Raw genomic sequence first — 21,008 nt, forward strand, 5'->3', positions numbered from 1 at the left:
CTTTATTTTTCTCTTTCTCTCCTCTTCTATTTTGCCTTCAGATATATTTTATCTTTTTCCTAACCTTCTTTAATTTTTCTGTATATTCTGCAATATGAGGTCATGGCTTTATTAACTGTAGCACCACTACATATTCACGCCATATTTGTCCTGCTTTTTAATATTCTGTTCTTAGTGGACTACTGGTTAATTAAAAATTCAACTACTATGCTCATTTTACCATGCCTTAGAGACCTAAACCTTATTATAACTATGTGATATTTGACCTCTTAGGCTGCATTCACATCTGAGTGTTTTCAGCTTGTAAAACACCTGAAAAAACACCCAACAAGCAAAATCTCATTCATTTAAATGGCCCCTGTTCACATCTGAGCGTTTTGTAGCCTGAAGCAAAATGCCTGAAGCTCAAAAAAGTCTTTCTGCTTTTTACATTGGTGACCTTTTCACCTGTGCAAAATCATGGCAAAAACGTGGCATAAAAATGCGGTAAAAATGCGTGCCTTTCTGCCTGAAAACGAAAACGCTCAGGTGTGAATGCAGCCTTATTATTACGATCTTAATGTATACTTATACATCCTTTAGAAATGGACTGACACTCATGTTTTCACTCTATATTGTTTAAAACTGAATAAAACAGATTCAACATAAATGTAAATTCTGAAAGTAACAATGTGATCATAAACTCACATTAACACTACAGAGCCTCTTTTCAGAACTAAGACAAGGATTTGTTTCTTTACAGTGAAATCCATCTCCTTCATATCCTGGTTTACAAACACAGCTGAAAGACACATAAAACAACAATGAAAACCAGAAATAAGGTGATTTGCTTCAAAGTACATATACGTTAGCAAAAAGTACAATACAGAACAAGAAGACACACATGATTTTAAGGAACATATATAGTATGTGAATAACATTTTGCATTGAACAATTGTGAAGCAACGTACTTGGGTGTCTTTTTGCTATATTCACATTCAGCATGAGCGTGGCAGTAGGTTACAAGAGGTCCGCAGGGAATGGTTTTCATATCACAGAATCTCCCTGTGTATCCGTTCTTACAGGATGCAGTCAGACAACTACCATCACTGTCTATGTGGTTATTGCATCTTCCATGGAGACAGTTACATTCTAAAAACAGATGACAATGTATTATATCAGTAACATGTAGTTCTATACAGTATTTTATTACACATCTAAAGTACTACATTAACAAAAACAGTTGGCAAATGGTAACCTGTCCATGCCAACTGACTTACTAGAAAGTTTATTGGGCCCAAATGCCAAATGTAAATCAAATCCACATGACATTTCCTCATTATTACAGTTAACTTCACACTGACATCAAAAAGTCAAACTAAACAGATAAACAAAGGTTAGCTTTAGTAAAGACCATATATAAAATCATCCAGTGGAACTAGTAATATAGTCAGAAATAAGAAATTGAGATTGCAAAAGCACTAAACTTTTGCAATTTACTGACCATTTTCTAGTGCAGCTTGCACTATTGGTAATTTCTTTATAGGCATTCTTTTATCATATTTCCATTTTGACTTGTCCAGGTTTGTGACAGGTGCATTTGAAGGTTTAGTATTCCAAAAAATTCTATTTCTCGTTTTGGGATATGCTCCAGTGTTAAAAGCTAAGGATAAGGTTTTCAGGCTCTTTTAGGACTTCATTAGCTTTATTGAGGTAGTCTGATCCTGTACCTCAACATTGGCCATAATAGGGCATCACAACTCTATGTTGGATTTTCATTTATTTGATAATACAAAGAATTCAAAAGGGCAAGTGATAAGATTTGAAGTTGAACCCAAAAACCAAGAAGGCATGAAGATATTGGCCCCTGATCAGAATAAGAAGTTAATGGAGGAATCAGTTTACCAATTATGGAAGTATAACTTAGGTGGGCTGAGCCTTCAACAACAGCTGCTGGAGAGGAATTTTGGCAAAACAAAACAAGCATGTAGCAATGATAATCCAAGAAATGCCCTAGTAGTTCACTAAATGTTAAGTGATTAATATAGGGTTTAACACTAGCCCAGAAAACATCTACTGTATGTTGGTCATGCATCTAACTATGTACATAGCAATACATTTAAAAAAAAAAAAGCCAAAAATATCAGGAAAACCAACTTACTATAGCAAACCTTCAGTTAACCCCAAACTAACTCTATGGCAAAAGCACGCTTATTTCCAGAACAATTATGTATTATTATTAGCATTCATAGCATAATAATACGTTTTGTATACCATGTGTATGACATAACATTGAAAGATAAAGCTTTTTCTAAGAACAAATCACTATCGGCAATACGGTTTTTGGTTATCTAATGATGGTTTCACACTGTTGCACTGCGGTTTGGCTGCAGTTCAGGTGTATATGGGTTTTTGTGTGGTTAACCCATAGTTTCCCATGGACTTTCTATTAGATCACGCATTTTTTGTGCATTTTCTGAAAGAGCACCAAAAGTCCTACATGCTGCCTCTTTGGTGCGCTTTCAGAAAACACACCAAAAATGCACAATCTAATAGAAAGTCTACGGGGAACGGCAATTTAACTGCACAAAGAACACAGGTACATCTGTGCTGTGGCCAAACAGCAACGCAGAGGTGTTCAACTAGCCTAAGACTACTGCTAAATTCTTCCTAGTCACAATATAGCTCTTACTTGTATCACATCGAGGTCCATACATGTTGCTGTCCTTACAACGACGACAGGCGGGTCCAGTGAATGCTTCATCACAAACACATGTGCCATTGCCTGTCATACCATCCATACACTAAAGCATGGTAATCAACGTAGGGAAGAAAAGAAAGCCTATCAAACACAATATTTATACACAACTGTAAAGTAAAGTGTAATGATAAAGAATTAACAGCAATTATAATATTGTTTGTACAATAAGAAAAAAAAAATATTTGTTCAGTTGAGGACACATACATTTGCTTTCTTATATAAAAACTACACAGGAGATGTAAATGACAGATAAAAATGTGCACAATAGCTAAGAATTTACTATAGCATGTTTTTCTATAATAAACTTAGCTGGGAAAGTTTACTATAGCAATGGGGTTGCTTTTAAGTGGAACTCCAAAAAGAAACGTTATGGAAGGATTAGAACTTCTGCTGGTGTTTCTGTTAGGAAGACATCCTATTCCACCTTGAGTTTATAGAGATTAATGGGACAGGCAGCAATGGGAATGTTTATACTGCTGTTCCTATGGAGATGGCCTTTTCCCACCCTATCCAAAAAATGAAGAGAAAATAGGATTTTTTCATCATACTTACCTGTGAAATCCTTTTCTTGGAGTACATCACGGGACACAGAGTAGCCATAATAATGACTATGTGGGTTATAAGACACCTACTGTTGAATGGACACTGGCAGATAGTCAAATAGGAAGTCCTTCCCTTCCCTATATAACCCCTCCTACACAGGAAGGACCTCCGTTTTGTAGCAAAGCAATGAACATCCCAAAAAGATGGGAGGGACCTCTGTGATGTACACAAAGAAAAGGATTTTGCAGGTTAGTATGATAAAAAAATACAATTTTCTTTATTGTACATCACGGGACATAGATCAACCATAATAATGACTATATGGGATGTCCTTCAGGGGAGCGAGACACAATCACAGAAACTGCCACCTGAGAAGGACTTCTTCTGCCACTCAAAACATACTGTGGCCAAAGCAGTATCCTCCGTGGCTTTGATATTCATCTGGTAAAATTCTGTGAATGTATGAACAAAAGACCATGTAATGGCCTTAAAATCCCTAGCCAGTGACACCTAATGATGGATGCCTCAAGATGCCCCCACACACCTGGTAGTGAGTGCTTTTACCAAAAAAAGGGGTTAGGGGCCTTCTCCTTTCAAGCCATAGGCTTGAATAATTAACTGGCGAATCTAATGAAAATAGTTAACTTGGATCCCTCCTGCCCATCCTGGGCTCTACCGGCAGCACAAACCAAGATTCCTGAACTGCATTGACAATTCAAGAAATTCTGACTGCCTGAAATACCTCCAGATTGATTATGTAGTGATCTTATTCCTGCTAACTGAGGATCAGAAAATAAGGCAAGACAGTGGGGCTGATTTACAAAGGGTTTGTGTCATTAGTTGCGGGGCACGCCGATGCGCAATGGCCGTTTTCGTATTCACAAAGCATTTGCACTTGTAACACAGCACAATTCCACATTTATTATTAGCATGCCGGCGCACGGGAGGTGGTGATCGGTGCGCCGCTATAGACCTGGTGCACGGATTCTTCAACTCAGAATTAAAAGAAGCTTGAAGTGCCAATATTATGGGGGTGATGTGAGGAAGTATAGTTATAACTGTCCAAGTAACAAATATGCCCAAAATAGAATGGAAAAGTAACTTTCTCTGAACAATCCTGCTGCACCTGCAAATACACTTGGAACTGCGCTAGGTCAATTTATGCACTGTGCATGCGCAAGCGACATTTGCGCACGTTCAAGTGCTTTGGTTCACTGCGCTGGAAAAATCTTATTAAATGTCAAGCCGTGTATATTCATTTGCATAAGTTGAACAGGTGCACCTCTCAACTTGACTTTTTTTTGCACTGGTTCACTTCTATGGGTTTTTTTTAAGGCTATTTGCACACAGGTCATGTTAGCATTAAGAAAAAAAAATAAAGAAAAAAAAATGTGTGGGAGTCCCCCGAAATGCCATACCAGGCTCTTCAAGTCTGGTATGGATATTAAGGGGAACCACGCACCAAAAAAAATGGTGTGGGGTCCCTTCAAAATCCATACCAGACCCTTATCCAAGCACCGTAACCTGGCAGGTCACAGGAAAAGGGGGGAGGCGAGAGAGCGCCCCCCCAAACCGTACCAGGCCACATGCCCTCAACATTGGGAGGGTGCTTTGGGGTCCCCCCCACAGCACCTTGTCCCCATGTTGATAAGGACAAGGGCCTCATCCCCACAACCCTGGCCGGTGGTTGTGGGGGTCTGCGGGCAGGGAGCTTATCGGAATCTGGAAGCCCCCTTTAACAAGGGGACCCCCAGATCCCAGCCTCCCCCCGTGTGAAATGGTAAGGGGTAGTACCCCTACCATTTCACCAAAAAAGTGACAAAAGTGGTAAAAATGACAAGAAACAGTTTTTGACAATTCCTTTATTAAAGTCTCCTTCTTTCATCTTCTTTCTTCTGGTCTTCTTCCTTCTTCTTTTTTCATCCTTCGGTTTCTTCCTTTATCTTCTTCTTCCTCCATCTTCTTCTTCCTCCGATCCTCTGCTTCTTGCTCCGGTGTTCTCATCTGGCATCTTCCTCCACAGCATCCCTTCTTCCCCGCTTCATTCTTGGGCTGCTCCGCGTAATGGGAGGCTCCCACTGTGTGGCGCTTCTCTTCTTCTGACAGTTCTTATATAACAGAGGGCGGGGCCATCCAGTGACCCCGTCCCCCTCTGGCGCGCGGTTCCGTTATATCAGTGTCAGAAGATGTTATATATTATGTGTTGCGCTTATGCTTGTGCCGGTTCATACGCTCACTTAATAATTTATCTGGCGCACAAATTGAGGTGTGAACTGGCACAGCGCATACATCTTAGTAAATCAGCCCCATTGTCTTGATTCAAGTAAAAACTAGACATCACTCTAGGCAAAAAATGTATGAGGACGCAACATCACTTGAAACAGCTCATTGCATGAAAGAGCCGCCAACTCTAACATTCCAGCTAGTGAACTGATAGCCACCAAAGAACCACCTTCTGAGATAAAGGACCAATAGAATCTCAAACTCAAGTCCCAAGGACACAAGAGTGGCCCGACTGGCGGGACTGTCTACATTACCCGCTGTATGAAGTATGAATCAAGGAGTGAAAAGCAATGGCCTCTGAAAAAACAAAAATTATAGGGACAAACTCTGACCCTTAACGGTACTTAAGGCCAATCTCCTTTCCCCTAACGATTGGGGAAAGAAAAACAAAATCTCCCATTCACATATTTCTGCGGGTGCAAAAAAATATTTCCAAGAACTCTTTGATGAGGCTGGAAACAACCCGACACATGAAGCTGTGTGTTTCCTGATGATTTTGGGCGCCACAATCTACCTCTTGTCGAGAGGTCATCACTGTACAGACCGGGCCTATCTGAAACAGAAGGATGCCCAGCGGATTGAGATCTTAAGATAGACCTCATGTCCCTATTCAGTTTTGAAGCTGCTACCATGTAATTGTTTTACATTAATGAGCCCATAACTTTTTCTCCAAGACCTAATGCAAGGCAAAGACTGACCGGACTAAGGAAGGAGTGTACCACCTCAGAGACTGCTCTAAAGTCTTAAGATACTTTCAAACACAGAAACCTCAGATGTCTCTCTTACTTAGGAGGGAAATCTGGGCAGTCTCCCATCCAAGTACTAACCAGGCTTGATTCGAAATCAGGCGCCACAGTGGCTCACATCTCCCTGATGCCATTGGTCCAACAGGAGACGTGAACATTGACAGACCACTGAACCTGAGGGCGGTGTACCTGCCTCACCCTTCTAAGTAATTTAGCTAGTCTAACAGACACATAATAAAGTGACTGTATTAGACAAAACGAATATGCAGTTCCACAATGATGCAGGCCTAGACAATGTTGATATACCACTATACAACCCAGTAGGTAAATAAGTATGCAGGTACCCAGGTATGCAAACATACAGGTATACAAGTATTCTTGCCATTCATGCATCTATGTATGCAGCTCAAGGCAATAAGCACATATGTATGTATCCCTAGACAACTAAGCACATATGTATGTAGTCCAAGACAAATAAGCTCATATGTATATAGTCCTAGGCAAAAAAAGAAATATGTATGTAGTCCTAGGCAAATAAGTACATGTGTATACAGTTTACTGTAAATAAGCCCCTATATATGCAATTTAATTATGCAAATATGCGTTTAGGCAAAACACAAAATCGCGTGTCCATGCAAACACGCCCATGGAGACATGCATTTTCAAAATAAGCAAGCATGCGTTTATGAAACGTGTTTATGGAACATACCCTGTTTTCCCAAAAATAAGACCTAGCGGGATTGTCGGTGATGGCTGCAATACAAGCCCTACACCCCAAATAAGCCCTAGTTAAAGTCCTTGTAGGTCTTATTTTCAGGGTAGGGCTTATTTTCAGGGAAATAGGGTAGGGATTATTTTGGGGGTAGGGTTTATATTGCAACCATCACCAACAATCACGCTAGGTCTTATTTTCGTGGAAACAGGGTATATTGTGTAACTCATATCTATGCAAACGTGTCTTATGCACCATTTATTTATGCAAACATGCATCCACGCAAACAAGTATATCTATGCAACATGCATACACACTTATGCCCTCACATCTATACAAACACGTGCTTAAAAAAAACCAGCGCAAACGCACTGTCGCAGCCAGTCTTGGGGGGCTGCATGATGGGGCTGATGGGCGCCGCTGGCTTGTCGAACGCGGGGTTACGGGGCAGGCAGGCCGGGGCCCTCTCGAAACATGTGCCTATGCAAGCTTGTGTTTATTCAAGCAAGCAAGCACGTGTTTATGCTAACATGTGCCTTTGCAAGTAAGCAAGCATTATGAAACTATGTATACTATGCTGCACCTTCTCAACTGCACCTGGGCCCATACTAGTTATAGTAAGGATTAGCCAAGTACATAGGCATACAATGCAGCCTTTATACTGCTTCAATAGCCTAAGGCCTCTTCCACACCTGCGAGACCGCAAGGTCGCTGGACAAGTCGTACCTCATGATTTCCAATGAGTACCCTCCACATCTGTGCATCTTCAAGTCGCAGTGACTTAAAAGCAGTCCCTGCATTACCCTGGTCCAACCTTGATGCGACTTGAGGTCCATAGACCTCAAGATTACACAGGCACTGCTTCTCATCACTGCAAAATCGCATCAGAGTCGTGGCAAAAATCACTGCAAAATTGCACGACTTTCAAGTCGCACAAGTGTGAAAAGGAGCACAAAACTAAGCTCCTGCAGACCCAATGCATGTTATTCTGGAGACAGAACTCCTTCAAGCGCACCAATGCCCATGTTCTTCCAAACATGTGCTATGCCAAATGTATGTATGCAACAAAACATGTGTTTATTCAAACATGCCTTTAGGCAACAAGTTTGCAAGCATGTATACTGCACTTGGCCCCATACTAGTTTTTAGTACATGTAAAGTGGTAGTGTTTGTATTTGTATATGAAATGAATTTGAAATGCAACAAGGATTTTTTTACGTTTATAATTTTGTTATTAATAAAGTTTATTAATAAAGTTTATTTTTGTATAATATGTACCCAGTAGGTGGCATATAACCCATATAGTCATTAATATGGTTGCTCTTTGTCCCATGATGTACGATACAGAAATGTTTCTGAAGTTTCACCTTTAGTAATTTTCTCAACTTTCCATCTATTAAATCCTCTGCCCTTGTTGTTTTAACTTTAAATAGTAAAACATTTTTTTTTCTGCCAGTAAATACCTTATACAGCCCACTTCCTGTTTCTTGTCTGGTCATTAGCCTAGGCTTATGACATCATGCACAGCTCTCTCACTCTCACGAGAGTTTACCAGGAAGGGAGGGGGTGAGTCATAAAAGGGCCAATGAGAGCTGCAGAGCTAGCGTGTATGTCTGTGTAAATCCAGGAAGTGAACAGGCAGCAGCTTCAGCTGCCCACAGTTAAAATGGATGCAGCCAGACTTAGTGAGGGGAGATTTCTGCAGCATGTTTGTCAAGTACAGAATCACAGTATATATAAAAAATGCAAAGGGGATTGCAGGGAAGCTTCAGACTGGCATAAATGATTTTATTACAAATTATGTGAGTAGACTGCAGTTCCACTTTAATCTATGACTGTGAATGTGTTCTTCATTATATATAATATATTTACATACATTTATATATATTTAGGCACTATATAATATATTTACCTCTCCATTTCCAGAGCATGGGTTGGTGAAACCACCAGGGCAAGGTTTGCATTCTGGGCCAAAGAACCCTTTGCAACACTTAGGAACCTGTGATCAAGTTACAATATAGTGAGCATAACGTAAAAAGGCCAGTGGCCAATGTAATTGTTTGTGATTTATATATAACTTTAAATGCGTTGTAAAGAATTTTTTGTATAAAAGTCTAATAATGGTAGCCCTTAAAAAGATCAAACATAAATGTTGCTGGTGCTTCAGCCTAGCCAACCAGACCAGAAAGCAGCCCAGCCAGCTAGGCCTATCTCCTTAAAAATAAAGAGTGCAGGTGCACCCTAATGATCTTTGATCTCTTCTCTGGGGTTCAAGTCAATCTCCACCTCTCCAAGGTGGCCCACCCTTGTGCTAAAACTTTGTGAATTGAGCCTATCGACCCACTAATATGTAGAAGACAGACAGAATACTTATACCTTCAAAAAACAAGTTAGCAATGGCAGTTCCTACATTTCTATCCTGACAGGGTGCCTTTGTAGCAGGATTTCTCTTTGTTATTCTTTAAACACATACTTACTGTAATAGTGGCATTGCAGTATCTAGAGCAACCAATGCTGGGAAAGTCACTCCCCATAATAGAATTTTGGTAGAAACATTTGTGTGTAAAAAGTGACTGCAAAGAAAGGTTACATTTACTGTATTAGTTTACGCTCTGCAAGTGTATGATATGTAAAACAATCAAGATGTAAAAATAAAAGGTTCTTACTGTCTTTGTTGATCCCTCTGGGCATTTACTGAAGAGGACCATAGAACAGGAGATACATGATCCCTAGTGGAAAACAACATATTGCCATTTAATCAAAAGTGCAAAATGTGCAAAATGAAGTATTACTTGTCCATGGTGAGAAATGAATTCCCCATATGATTTTTTTTTTCGATTCAGAAATTAAAAAGGGGGTGATTGTTAGATATGCATGTGGCAATTGTGTAAATATTCATATAATCACTGCTGCACAAGTTGAAGTATGCCAATACTGGCAAAGCTCAGATATCCCAGTTTTTTGTGGAGGTAAGGGCAATATACATAAACCTATATAACCAAACCTTTTAAAGAATGAGCTGCTAGCTACCAAGTGCAGGTTGGGTAGCCTTCATATGAACTACATATGGGCTGTCTCTTTATCTATTTTAGTTTTGGATAGAGCAGTTAGTGGTTAGTAACCTGCCAGGTTTTTATTACAGTCTTTATGTTATGGAGCTTCACCCTTCCTATTTTCCCTGATCACCACCATCAAGTGGTGAAAGTGGGAGTGAAACCAACATTTTCAGTTGGCACCAGAACAGGAATAGATGGGAAACCTTCCAAAGGAGACACTTGTCCCTAGTAAAACATTGTCTAGGAGGGGGATTTCCCTTTGGAGAAATTTCCCCTTACTATTGAGTGTACAAGACAGAAAGTGAAGGGAAATTCCACAATAAAACATAGATATAAAAATAAATTGATAGGGGTTTTCACTCTTCCCTACTCTATCCAAAATAAAAAAATGCTGGCTTTAGTTATACATAGTTAGGGTTAAGGTTGGGTGTTAGGGTTAGGGGGTTAGGGTTAGGGGTTAGGGTTTAGGGTTAGGGTTAGGGGTTTAGGGTTAGGGTTTCCCCTAGAAGAACAAGGTTAGGACTCAGGGACTGGAATAGGGACCTGCCCCAAAGGTCAGCAGGCGTGTCCCCTAGAGGTCAAATGTCAAGTGTCGGGCTGACCCACCCCCACCCCCACCAAAGTGTTCCGCCTATAGTATTTATTTTATGTATGGATTTGAGAAACATAAATCAGAGTTCACTATCAGTGCATTTATTTGCCAAGAAAAGTAGTAGAGTGGTCAAGCACACTATTGAAATAAATATAAGTGTTTAATTATCCCAGTAGTGTACTTACAAGTATTATCTTATATGTAGTCTCATCACATCTATGAGGCAGAATTGGCAATATAGAGGGTGGAATGAGAACACCATCCAGTGTGTAAATACGGCCATTTTTTGCAGCAACATCAGCTTCTTCAACCTCTTCTCCATTCACTAAGATTTGTCCCTTTAAGACAGATTGGTGAAACACTTGGGTCAAGTGAAAATTAAATGGAATAAACTGCAAATATGGCATTTATTATTTAATGGAAAACACATATTACATTTTTAAATGTGCATATAGATATACACATATGATATGATAGAAATATACAAATATCTCAACATTGATCCCAGCGAAAGAATGAAACTTTTCAGTCCCAGGGAGTGTGAGTGGACATGGGGCCACACGATGAGACCGGAAGAGAAACAGTTTAACCTTAAGCTGCATAGAGGGTTTTTCACTGTCGGGGCAGTAAGGATGTGGCACTCTTCCACAATCGGTGGCATCAGCAGGAAGTATGGATAGTTTTAAAAGACTCTTGGATGTGCATCATAACGAAAACAATATATAGGGATATGGGAAATTATTTTATACACCCCCCCCCCCCCCCCAACACAGGTGAACTGGATGGACTGTTGTCTTTATTCAACCTTACCAACTATGTAACACCCACATAGGGGGTGTGCCTAGGCACAACCTAATCACCCCATGTGCCGCAGATTCCCCCTGCTGATATTTCATCCAAGCTCCCCAGGCTCTTAAAAAAATTGTAAAAAAAAAAAAAATATATAAAAATAAATTGGTAAAAAAATAAAAAATACAAAAAAAATAAAAAAAATAAAAACCTACTGACACCGACCTTTGCTCTTCTGACACATCCACTGCTCTACTGACACCATCCACTGTCCTACTATTTTTTTTGCATTTATTTTATAATAGTGTATATGCACATACAAATATATTTGTATTTATTTATTACACATACATATACACACACACACACACACACACACACATGTGTTTGAGCTTTGGGGTACACACCCTAATACAAAAGGCTGTGCACACCTATGAACACACAGTACCCTTTCCAGTTGATCCACAAATGTTACTTGTTTGAAGAGTAACTAAAATTAATTGTTGTGTTGGACCTTAGTTCAAGTCAAATGAAGAAATTACAGTAAATCTGTGGACAGGCTACGGACATTTTTAATAGTTACATACTCTTAACATATTCTTAACCCCCCTGACGGTATTCCCGAGTCTGACTCGGGGTGGATTTTTTATACCAAAAGCGGTATCCCCGAGTCAGACTCGGGACTGCGTCGCTGGATCCAGGAGGAGGTTTCCTTACCTTCTCCTTCGAATCCAGCGATGTCTCCCCGCTGTACGAGCGAGCCGTGCCTCGCTCGATCTATCACATCGGCGATCTCCGTGCCCTGCGAGCGTTGCGACGCACGGGCACGGAGATCGGCGCCAAATTCAAAAAGTGAAATAAACAGTATACATACAGTATAATGTAATCTTACAGATTACATTGCTGTATGTAAATATTTCACATCCCCTTTGTCCCTAGTGGTCTGCCCAGTGTCCTGCATGCAGTTTTATATTGTAAAAACTGTTCTTTATGCCTGGAAACTGGAGATTGTCCATAGCAACCAAAACTGTCACTGTACATCAAAAATGATTTTAGACCAGCTAGAAAACAGCGATAATAAATTAGAATCACTCGCAGAATTGAGCGATAGCGATTTGTGGGGAGATCCGTCATCAAATACTGAAAAGTAATGACAGTGACAATTCTGCAACTCAGCAAATTTCAGTGTTTTTGATTAGATTACATTATTGAATAATTTTTATTATTGTTATATTATTATTTGGTACAATTATTTATAATTATTTATTATATTATAATTTATGATTTAATTTTTCAAACTTTATCATACCTGGGATGTCTGCTAGACTCTGGTTTGGACAGATTTAAGAGAGTTATTCCTAAGAATTGCAGGACTACAATATAAAACGCCAAATTTTCATGCAAAATAATGGTACCGCTTTTAGCACCTAAAATCCGAAATAATGGTACCGCCAGGGAGGTTAATAAACCCTTGCTGTCCTTTAGCTGCAGACACTGTGGAGCAATTCATTCTCTAATTTTACAGCAGAAGTTATTCTCAAAGACAGTAAGGCTTCACTGCTCTTCCTTCCCAGAGCACCTGCTCTCGATTTACATGAAAGATTAGAAGTCTGATTGTGGTGACTAACTCCACCTCATCAAACATTTTTTTAGTTTGAGAGCGGGAAGCCTAGAGGACAGAATAGCACTGTATGCTGGTGATCTTATACTCATTCTAGAAGACCTAGGTCCATCCCATAGTGAAACAGAAAAGATAATGTAAACCTTCACAATTTACTTGGGTCTAATCCCTAAATCTCAACCCCTAATCAGTCCCTATATATCAACCACTTCATAGTATTCATTAAAAACAAATTGAAAGGGGTAGAAGAACTTTCCCTTGTGAGGATGATTAGCCCTATAATGAAGATCCTATCTGTATTTGTTTATTTGCTTGGCAATGCAATTCCAAAAAGATTTTTTTAATGAATTGACCAATTGGTTTTATCACTTTATGGTGTTACTCCACTAAAAGGGTATACAAAATAATCCTACAGCTACCTTGGCTGCAGAGGGCCTGGCCTTGCTGGATTTCAGGTAATACTACCTAACGGGCCAAATTATGTTTGCTTACTGATGGTTCGTTAAGGAGGCCAATAATAATGCTGTAATTTTGGAGGCAGGACAGCTGCGTTCCTTTGAAGCATTACAGAAAATGTTATAGAAGCGGTTTCTAGCTCTTTGTGATCTCACAATGTATATAAAAGCCACCACTTTACCCTTCTGATACTAGAGACATTTCCCCTACTCTTCCAATGAAGAAATCTTCCAAACTGTCCCTCATCCAGTAGTATGAACATCATGGGTTACTAAAACTATGCAAATTGACCCTGATCTAGCAGTGTAGGCATCATGGAGGATTTAAACTATTGGGATATACTTCATGATAACGATTTTGGCCTTCTGACTTCATAAAAAGAAAATTTCAGCTCCCAAACAACAATGTCATTAGATATCTTCAACTCCAGCATCTGTTTCTTGCACAATTTGGATCCTTGGAAGTGAAAGCCTTTCCAGACATCTATCCAATGTCCAATTAGTTGTTATTTCCTGATACAGACCAGTTGTTCTTAGTGAAGAAATACATGGTTGATGAATGCTTCAATGTTGGACCAGGATGACTGTCAGACAGTATGTTTGTGTTTTACAGCCTTTTTATTGTCCTAATATTGCTTGATTCACTTCAGATTTGTCCATAGGGCATACCTTATTACAGCTAGAACTGCTAGAGTCTCTTTCGATAACTCCTCAACTTATTTGCACTGCTCAGGGGGCCAAGGTAATTTTATACAGATTGTATGCACTTTTCCTAAGAATGTGGCACATTGGAGAGCCATCATGAACTTTATTTCATATCTCATGGATATACATCTTCAACCTGCTACATAAACCTATCTTTTAGGCCTAGTCGAGAGCTCTCTAAAAAGTTAAGGTACATATAGTATGCTAACAGTGGATATTTTCATGGTTGGTCCCAGGCTTTTTTTGTACTGTGATACAACGGTATGACTGGGGGGGGGGGTTATTTCCTAAAGTCAAATCCACTGGGCACTAAAAGTGCAATTGGAAGTGCAGTCGCTTTAGATCTGAGGGGAAGATCTGAAACGAGGGAAAGCTCTGCTGCATCCAATCATGTGCAAGCAATAATGCTGTTTTTTATTTTTCGTTGCATGTCCCCCTCAGATCTACAGCGATTGCACTTCCAAGTGCACTTGTAGTGCACAGTGGATTTGCCTTTAATAAATCAACCCCATTGTTTACCATGGTTTTATCTTTCTTGTATTATCTTGTATGAGTGGCAAAGGGTTCATTCATCCCTTTTCCAAAAGAGGATAATGAGCGACTTTCCAATAAGGGAAAAAGTCTCATAATGAGGCCTTCTGGTGCTCACTAGCATTTTTATTGTGGAAATATGAATGAAATATAATTTATTCATATGCTTTTAGGAGACCAAATTAATGTGATCCACCCTTTATACAAAATATATTTTATTAATAGGCTTTTAAGAGACAACAAAAAGGTAATGACCATTGATTACATCCTAGTGGGCTACACATGAACAGAAATGCTCTACTACTTACATTACTGGTTGTGTTAAACTGGATCATTTGGTTTGCCATACTCATAATCTGATTGGATGATATGATATTCGCAACATCCAGCTGTAAAGAGACAAGATGATTATTTGAAAAAAATACAAGGTGTTCTCTGTGGCCAGCATGGGACCTGGAAGACCACAGCCATCACTGTAGTAACCGTTAATACTACAGTTATTCTCTGCTTCCACAGCAGTCCCACAGGTATGGAATATATATATATATATATATATATATATATATATATATATATATATATATATATGTATATATATATATATATATTTATTTACATGGGTTCAAGCTGGACCAATGTAACTAAGCAAATACAAACCATACTTGGGATTCAGCTTTAAGTTAAGTAAAAAATGATTTACACACTCAGTTGAATTGTAGCCTGTGTAACACACTTCTATTAGAACTGGCCTTTTTATATCACTTTCAATTTACACAGAACCACCAATACATTTAGGAGAGGGTAAGCAAAAAGGAATAAAAAAATACAGCCACCCAAAATATTTTGAAGAAATAATATTTGCATGTCACTTGTCATCCCATTTTTAAAGCACAGATGGCAGAAGTTCTTCAAGACAAGCAGATAACTTTTCTATTGTTAAAGTGGAACTAAATTTGATCTAATAGTTTCCTAAAACAGTTACATTCCAGGCATGACATGAATGATAACTGTCACAGTTGCTTATGCTTTCAACCAAACTGTCATGCCATCAAATGGCTGGTGTCATAGCTGGTCATTTGTGCAGCATCATGGCAACTGCGGATCAAACAGAGTCTAAGATGGCAGCTTCCTTGGCTGTAAGGAGAAGAGGGGTTAGTTATGTGTTAAGATCTCCATAGGCTTCAACTATCCCATTGATATTTACCATCTATGCCTGGCAACTGACAAGGATGCTGAGCTGTACATTTCACAAATTTGCTACTAATTAACCAGCAATTAAACTTACCTCAGCGGATGAGACAATGTGGTATCTCATAAATTCTAAAAGTTTCCAGGACCCCTGTTTACAAAGAAAAGAAGAAAAAAAACATGTATGTCAAAGTACTGAATGGACTGAAGAGTGCTAAAGGTTGAACTTGTGAACTATTACATATGTTGTCTGCATTATAACCGTATTATGGAATGATTGTGTGGTTCTGAGCATACACATTTATAAAAAAAAGTCCTCTGAAGTTCATATTTCCTGCACCATCATCTGATTTTTATGTACACCTTTAATTTTGTGGCTTCAAAAAAGGGTGGGCTCCGGGCGTATAGCACTGCGCCCTGATCCCACACAGTTTTGTGACAATGCTCTTGATGACCTGACTGACTGTCTGACCGACTGGCCCGGGGGATGCCACTGAAGGCCTGTTCCATCTCAGGGAGCCGGGATTCTCTCCCTATAATCAATGATTATACCCATTTCTTAAGCAACTGAGTACAAGGGAAGAACACAGTTGTACAGGTTATAATCACTAACTTCTCATTATGAAATTGCCTGGCTGCTACTAATTCAAATTAAGTATCCTTAAGTCTAGGTTCAACCAATGCAGCTGCGTTTGATGCGTTTTTCAGGCACGTTTTTCTGTGTATTTTTTTTTTAAACCAGTGTTTTTTATACGATTTTGCATGCAGTTTTTTCCTTTTTGCGTTTTACGTTTTTTTAAATCTTCTCTTTAAATGCACTGTAAAACACACTGCTTAAAGCTGGTTGCTAAGGAGGGGACGGGAAGCCGGCTGCCGCATCTTTAGCAACCGATGAGTCATCAGCTGTCAGCGGGTTTCCCCGCTGAAAGCTGAATGTCAAAAAAAAAATTTGCTGGCGAAAAAATTGCCAAAAACAAAACCAGCGTAGGGCTCATCCCTCAGACCCATACCAGGCCCTTTGGGTCTAGTATGGATTCAGAGGGGACCCCCACGTCAAAATAAAAAAAACTATGTAGCCCCCCAAAATCCATACCAAACCCCCCAAAAGCACACGACCCCCCATATTGTGGGTATGTGGCCTGGTATGGTTCGGGGGGGGGGGGCGGTCGCTCATCCCCTCCCTTTCCTGACCTCCTGGGCGGCAAGCTCAGATAAGCATCTGGTATGGATTTTGGGGGGGCCCTACACCTTTTTTTTTATTTTGTCGCGCACGGGGGGGGGGGGGGGAGGTCCCGAAGGGCCTGGCATGAAGCTGGGGGGAACCCTACACCGTTTTTTTGCAAATTTTTTTGCCAGAATTTTTTTTTTAATTCAGCATTTAGCGGGAACCCCGCTGACAGCTGATGACTCATCGGTTGCTAAGGACGCAGCGACCAGCCCCCTGCTTGGCAGCCAGCTATATGCATTGGTAAAAAAAGAACCACAAAACACATCAAAAGTCACATCACATATGCACCACTTGCATTTCTGGTGCAGCTCCATTGAAATCTTTTTGCCGCAAATCACGGGGAAAAAGTCCCTGACCCTTTCCAAAAATGCACCGGCCACAAAATGCATAGATGTGAACTAGTACTATAGGAAACCATGTTAAATGGACTGTAGTGCATTTCTGCATACTACAAAATGCACAAAAAAATGTATAGGTATGAACGTAGGGTAGTACTGTCTGTGTTACTGACCCGCAACAAGTATGCAGATCTTGAGTCTTGACTTTGGTTGTTCAATGCCTATTCCTGGTCAGTGAAGGCAGAGACAACCAGGCTAGTATTATTGGTAGGAGGTCCACAATGACTGGCCTCTTTTTTTTTTTTTTTTTTTTAATCTTTGTAAGTTTCTGTTAAAAATTGGATCTCCGCTGGACCAGTGACTAAAGGTCATCCATTGGTGGGCAGAGATCATATGCTCTCCTGAAGGGTGGTCTTCTATTTGGGGGGGCATGTCGCTGCTTAACAGAATCAGTAGGGAATTCATAGCTAAAAATGTTACTAGTCTGGTAGAGTGGATATTGGAGTCCTCTCCCCCAATCAGTATCAGAGCTGGTTTGCAATGAATGAATCATCTCTATTACAGTTTTTATGGCCAGATTAGCTATAGACAGTAATATCCAGATAGGATGGTTTTGTGAAATGATTATACCTCTTTCGACAGCAGGTATTCCAGAGTACCATTCTCCATTCCAGAAAGCGCATCATTGTTGGGAACAAACACAGTATAAGGCCCATCCTTCTCTAAGTCAGGTCCCAGGTTAGATTTCTATGGAGAAAATTCATATGACAGGCAATGTAGCAGACAGTATTGTAATATATGACTGAAGGAGAAAGTAGAGAGGGAAAAAAACTCACCTCCAACAGAGACCTGAAACGATTGTATCTACCATTTTCTAGCAGGATTTCCATGATTGTCTCCTGAAAAAAAAAATAGGTACCATAGTAGAATTAAAGGTAGGAACATATATTTTCTACTTTTGCTGTTGGTGAGCAGTTGTGGGCAAAAAGGATGCTGACTGTTATTGATTCAGTTAGGTGGCAATCAAAGTGGATTTTAAATTTAATTGAGCCCCCCGTTCACATCATGCCAATTTGGCATGTCAAATGGCATGGCAAATCTGTGCCTATTGCCGGCGACGGCACCGTCCGAATCGGTCCGACACCTACTTTGCGGCGCCACAACGATTCCCAAAAGTAGTTCCTGCACTACTTTTGGCGACTTCGGGGGTGATTTCAATAGACATCTGTGCATGAACCCGCACAGATGTCTCAGAAATCGCACCCGAAGTCGGACTGACATACCCACATTCAGTGTGAACCTAGGCTCAGTGAGAGATCTACTTATGTATTGCTAACCTGCAGGTGAAGTCCAACATGAGGGTTATCTGACATAACAGGGTTGATTTACTAAAGCAAATAGACTGTGCCAGTTGCAAAGTGCAGTTGCTCCAGAGCTTAGTAAATGAGGTAACGTTTCACTTTGCAAAGAAAAAAAACAAAAAAAACAGCCTTTTTGCTTTTATATGATTGGATGATAAAAGTCAGCAGAGCTTATTTACTCAGCTGTGGAGCAACTGCTCTTGCAGAGTACAACTACACTTCACAAAGTGCACAGTCTATTTGACTTTAGTAAATCAACCTCAACATGTCACTTAATCTGGTGCAGCTGTGCAAGGTAGCCAATCAGCTTCTAACATCAGCTTGTTCAATTAAGCTTTGGCAATAAAACCCAGAAGTTGATTGGTTTCTATGCAGAACTGCACCAGATTATCCACACTTCAATTTTAGTAAATGAGCCCCACTGTTTTCAATTAACAACAGTGATCTTTCTCAAAAATTGCAGCAGTTAATTTGTTTTCTCTTAAAATATTATATAAAATGCTATAAAATACAGAGGTGGAAGAAGGTTGCTGAACCGCAGACTGGAAAAATTCAAGGAGACGCACAGAAGAAGAATAGACCCCCAACATGAATGAAGGAATGAACCAGTAGAAATTATATATATGCAGTATAGATTTCTCTCCAGCAAGCGGCACAGTAGTGGCAGCACCAAATATTACCCCAAATCTGGTGAGGCAACAGTGCCCTAGGTGCCCTCACAGACCAGGCATCACACTTGCATCTTTTATGTGGTATTCAAGACAAAGGGTACATTTTCAGTGTACCGCTTAGTATGGCCTAATTTCTTGATGTTCCCTATAACCTAGCAAATCTTCATTTTTTGCCTTCCGGTCCACTTTAAAGCACACATACTAAAATTATTCAAATTAATTCAAACTGATTAACATGTTTGGCTGAAATATTTTTAAAATATTATATTCTTTTTAAATACACAAAGCATGTAAAAAAAGAAGCATTTACAAAATGAAACAAACTTTTTTTATTTTTATGGAAAGCAGTCTGTTAATTTTACAAATGTCAGAAAATGTTCATGTTGTAAATACGAGAGATGCAGGGCCGTTTTTGTTGTGGGGCCCAAAGCAGCTGCCTCATACTTGCCAACTATCCCAGTGTAAATTCCCTTGTCCCTTGAAGTTTTAGTCCTGTGGTGTGTCCTGATATCTCAGTGTGAAATGATGGTACTAATGCTGCCCACCTCTGCCCTATTGTTGTGTACAGATGACTCACCAGCAGATCCTGTGTTTACATGTAAATAACCGGCATTGATGTGTAAATAGTGGTGGCATTACTAAGTAAATAGATGCGGCCGGCAGCATTGATATGTAAATAAAAGTGGCATTCATATGTGTATCATGCTCCCCTGCAGTGAGGAGATGATGTGCTGTAACCTCTAGCAACCAATCAGTGAGCAGTATTACTTTGCAGTAATCTCTAGCAACCAACTAATAAGCAGTAATCATTTGCTGTAACCTCTAGCAACTAATCAGTGAGCCGTAATGTGTGATGCAACCTCTAGCAACCAGTCATTAAGCAGTAATGATATGCTGTAACCACTGGCAACCAATCGCAATTGCTGCCTGATCTGATACAGTAAACTGATTTTAAGTCTATCTTCTATTTATTGTATGTTTCAGAGCAGGTGGAGAGCAAAATTGCATGGGGGGGGGGGGGCAAGAAGATTTTTGCCCAGGGTCCAACCAATATTAAAGACGGCCCTGGAGAGATGAATAAGATAAACGTAAATTGGCTCATCAGGCCTTTTTCTCTTCTATCATCATGAGGTATATTACTACATGAAATTATAGGGTTTGGTAACAATGAAGCTGTGACCACAAACTCAAACAAATAACTTTTAACTTACTTTTGTGTTGCTTTCCAGAGTTGGCTCCACAAAATCCATGGCTTTGTCAATAATGTGTATGATTCCATTGGACGCTATTAAATTTTTTGCTAGAAATGTGCCTCTTTTTTTGCTTCCACGAATCCTTATTTTAAGCTCATTCTCCTAGAATTTACAAAAATCATAAAAAGTAATTTTGCTAATGGGAAGTAAAAAGCTTGAAGTAGGGGTGCAGAGTGCAGTCACATATGCATACTTG

The 21,008-nt window shown here is 39.8% G+C and overlaps 1 protein-coding gene across 1 annotated transcript in view; it reads right to left on the reverse strand.

Moving 5' to 3' along the window:
• Positions 1-21,008, reverse strand: part of STAB2 (stabilin 2) — a 234,665-nt gene that overhangs the window by 119,506 nt on the left and 94,151 nt on the right. The window contains exons 13-24 of the mRNA XM_077472148.1: positions 20,771-20,914; positions 18,364-18,426; positions 18,158-18,274; positions 16,059-16,112; positions 15,082-15,162; positions 10,858-11,010; positions 9,691-9,753; positions 9,502-9,597; positions 8,937-9,023; positions 2,672-2,783; positions 951-1,131; positions 688-781 (exon numbers count right to left, since the gene is read on the reverse strand). Coding sequence (XP_077328274.1) covers positions 688-781; positions 951-1,131; positions 2,672-2,783; positions 8,937-9,023; positions 9,502-9,597; positions 9,691-9,753; positions 10,858-11,010; positions 15,082-15,162; positions 16,059-16,112; positions 18,158-18,274; positions 18,364-18,426; positions 20,771-20,914 — 1,245 coding nt within the window. The remainder of the gene's footprint in view (positions 1-687; positions 782-950; positions 1,132-2,671; positions 2,784-8,936; positions 9,024-9,501; positions 9,598-9,690; positions 9,754-10,857; positions 11,011-15,081; positions 15,163-16,058; positions 16,113-18,157; positions 18,275-18,363; positions 18,427-20,770; positions 20,915-21,008) is intronic.

This window comes from Lithobates pipiens, unplaced genomic scaffold (assembly GCF_037356315.1).
Source record: "Lithobates pipiens isolate NorthernLeopardFrog02 unplaced genomic scaffold, aLitPip1_a1.2 Scaffold_8, whole genome shotgun sequence".
NCBI classification, from domain to species: domain Eukaryota; kingdom Metazoa; phylum Chordata; class Amphibia; order Anura; family Ranidae; genus Lithobates; species Lithobates pipiens.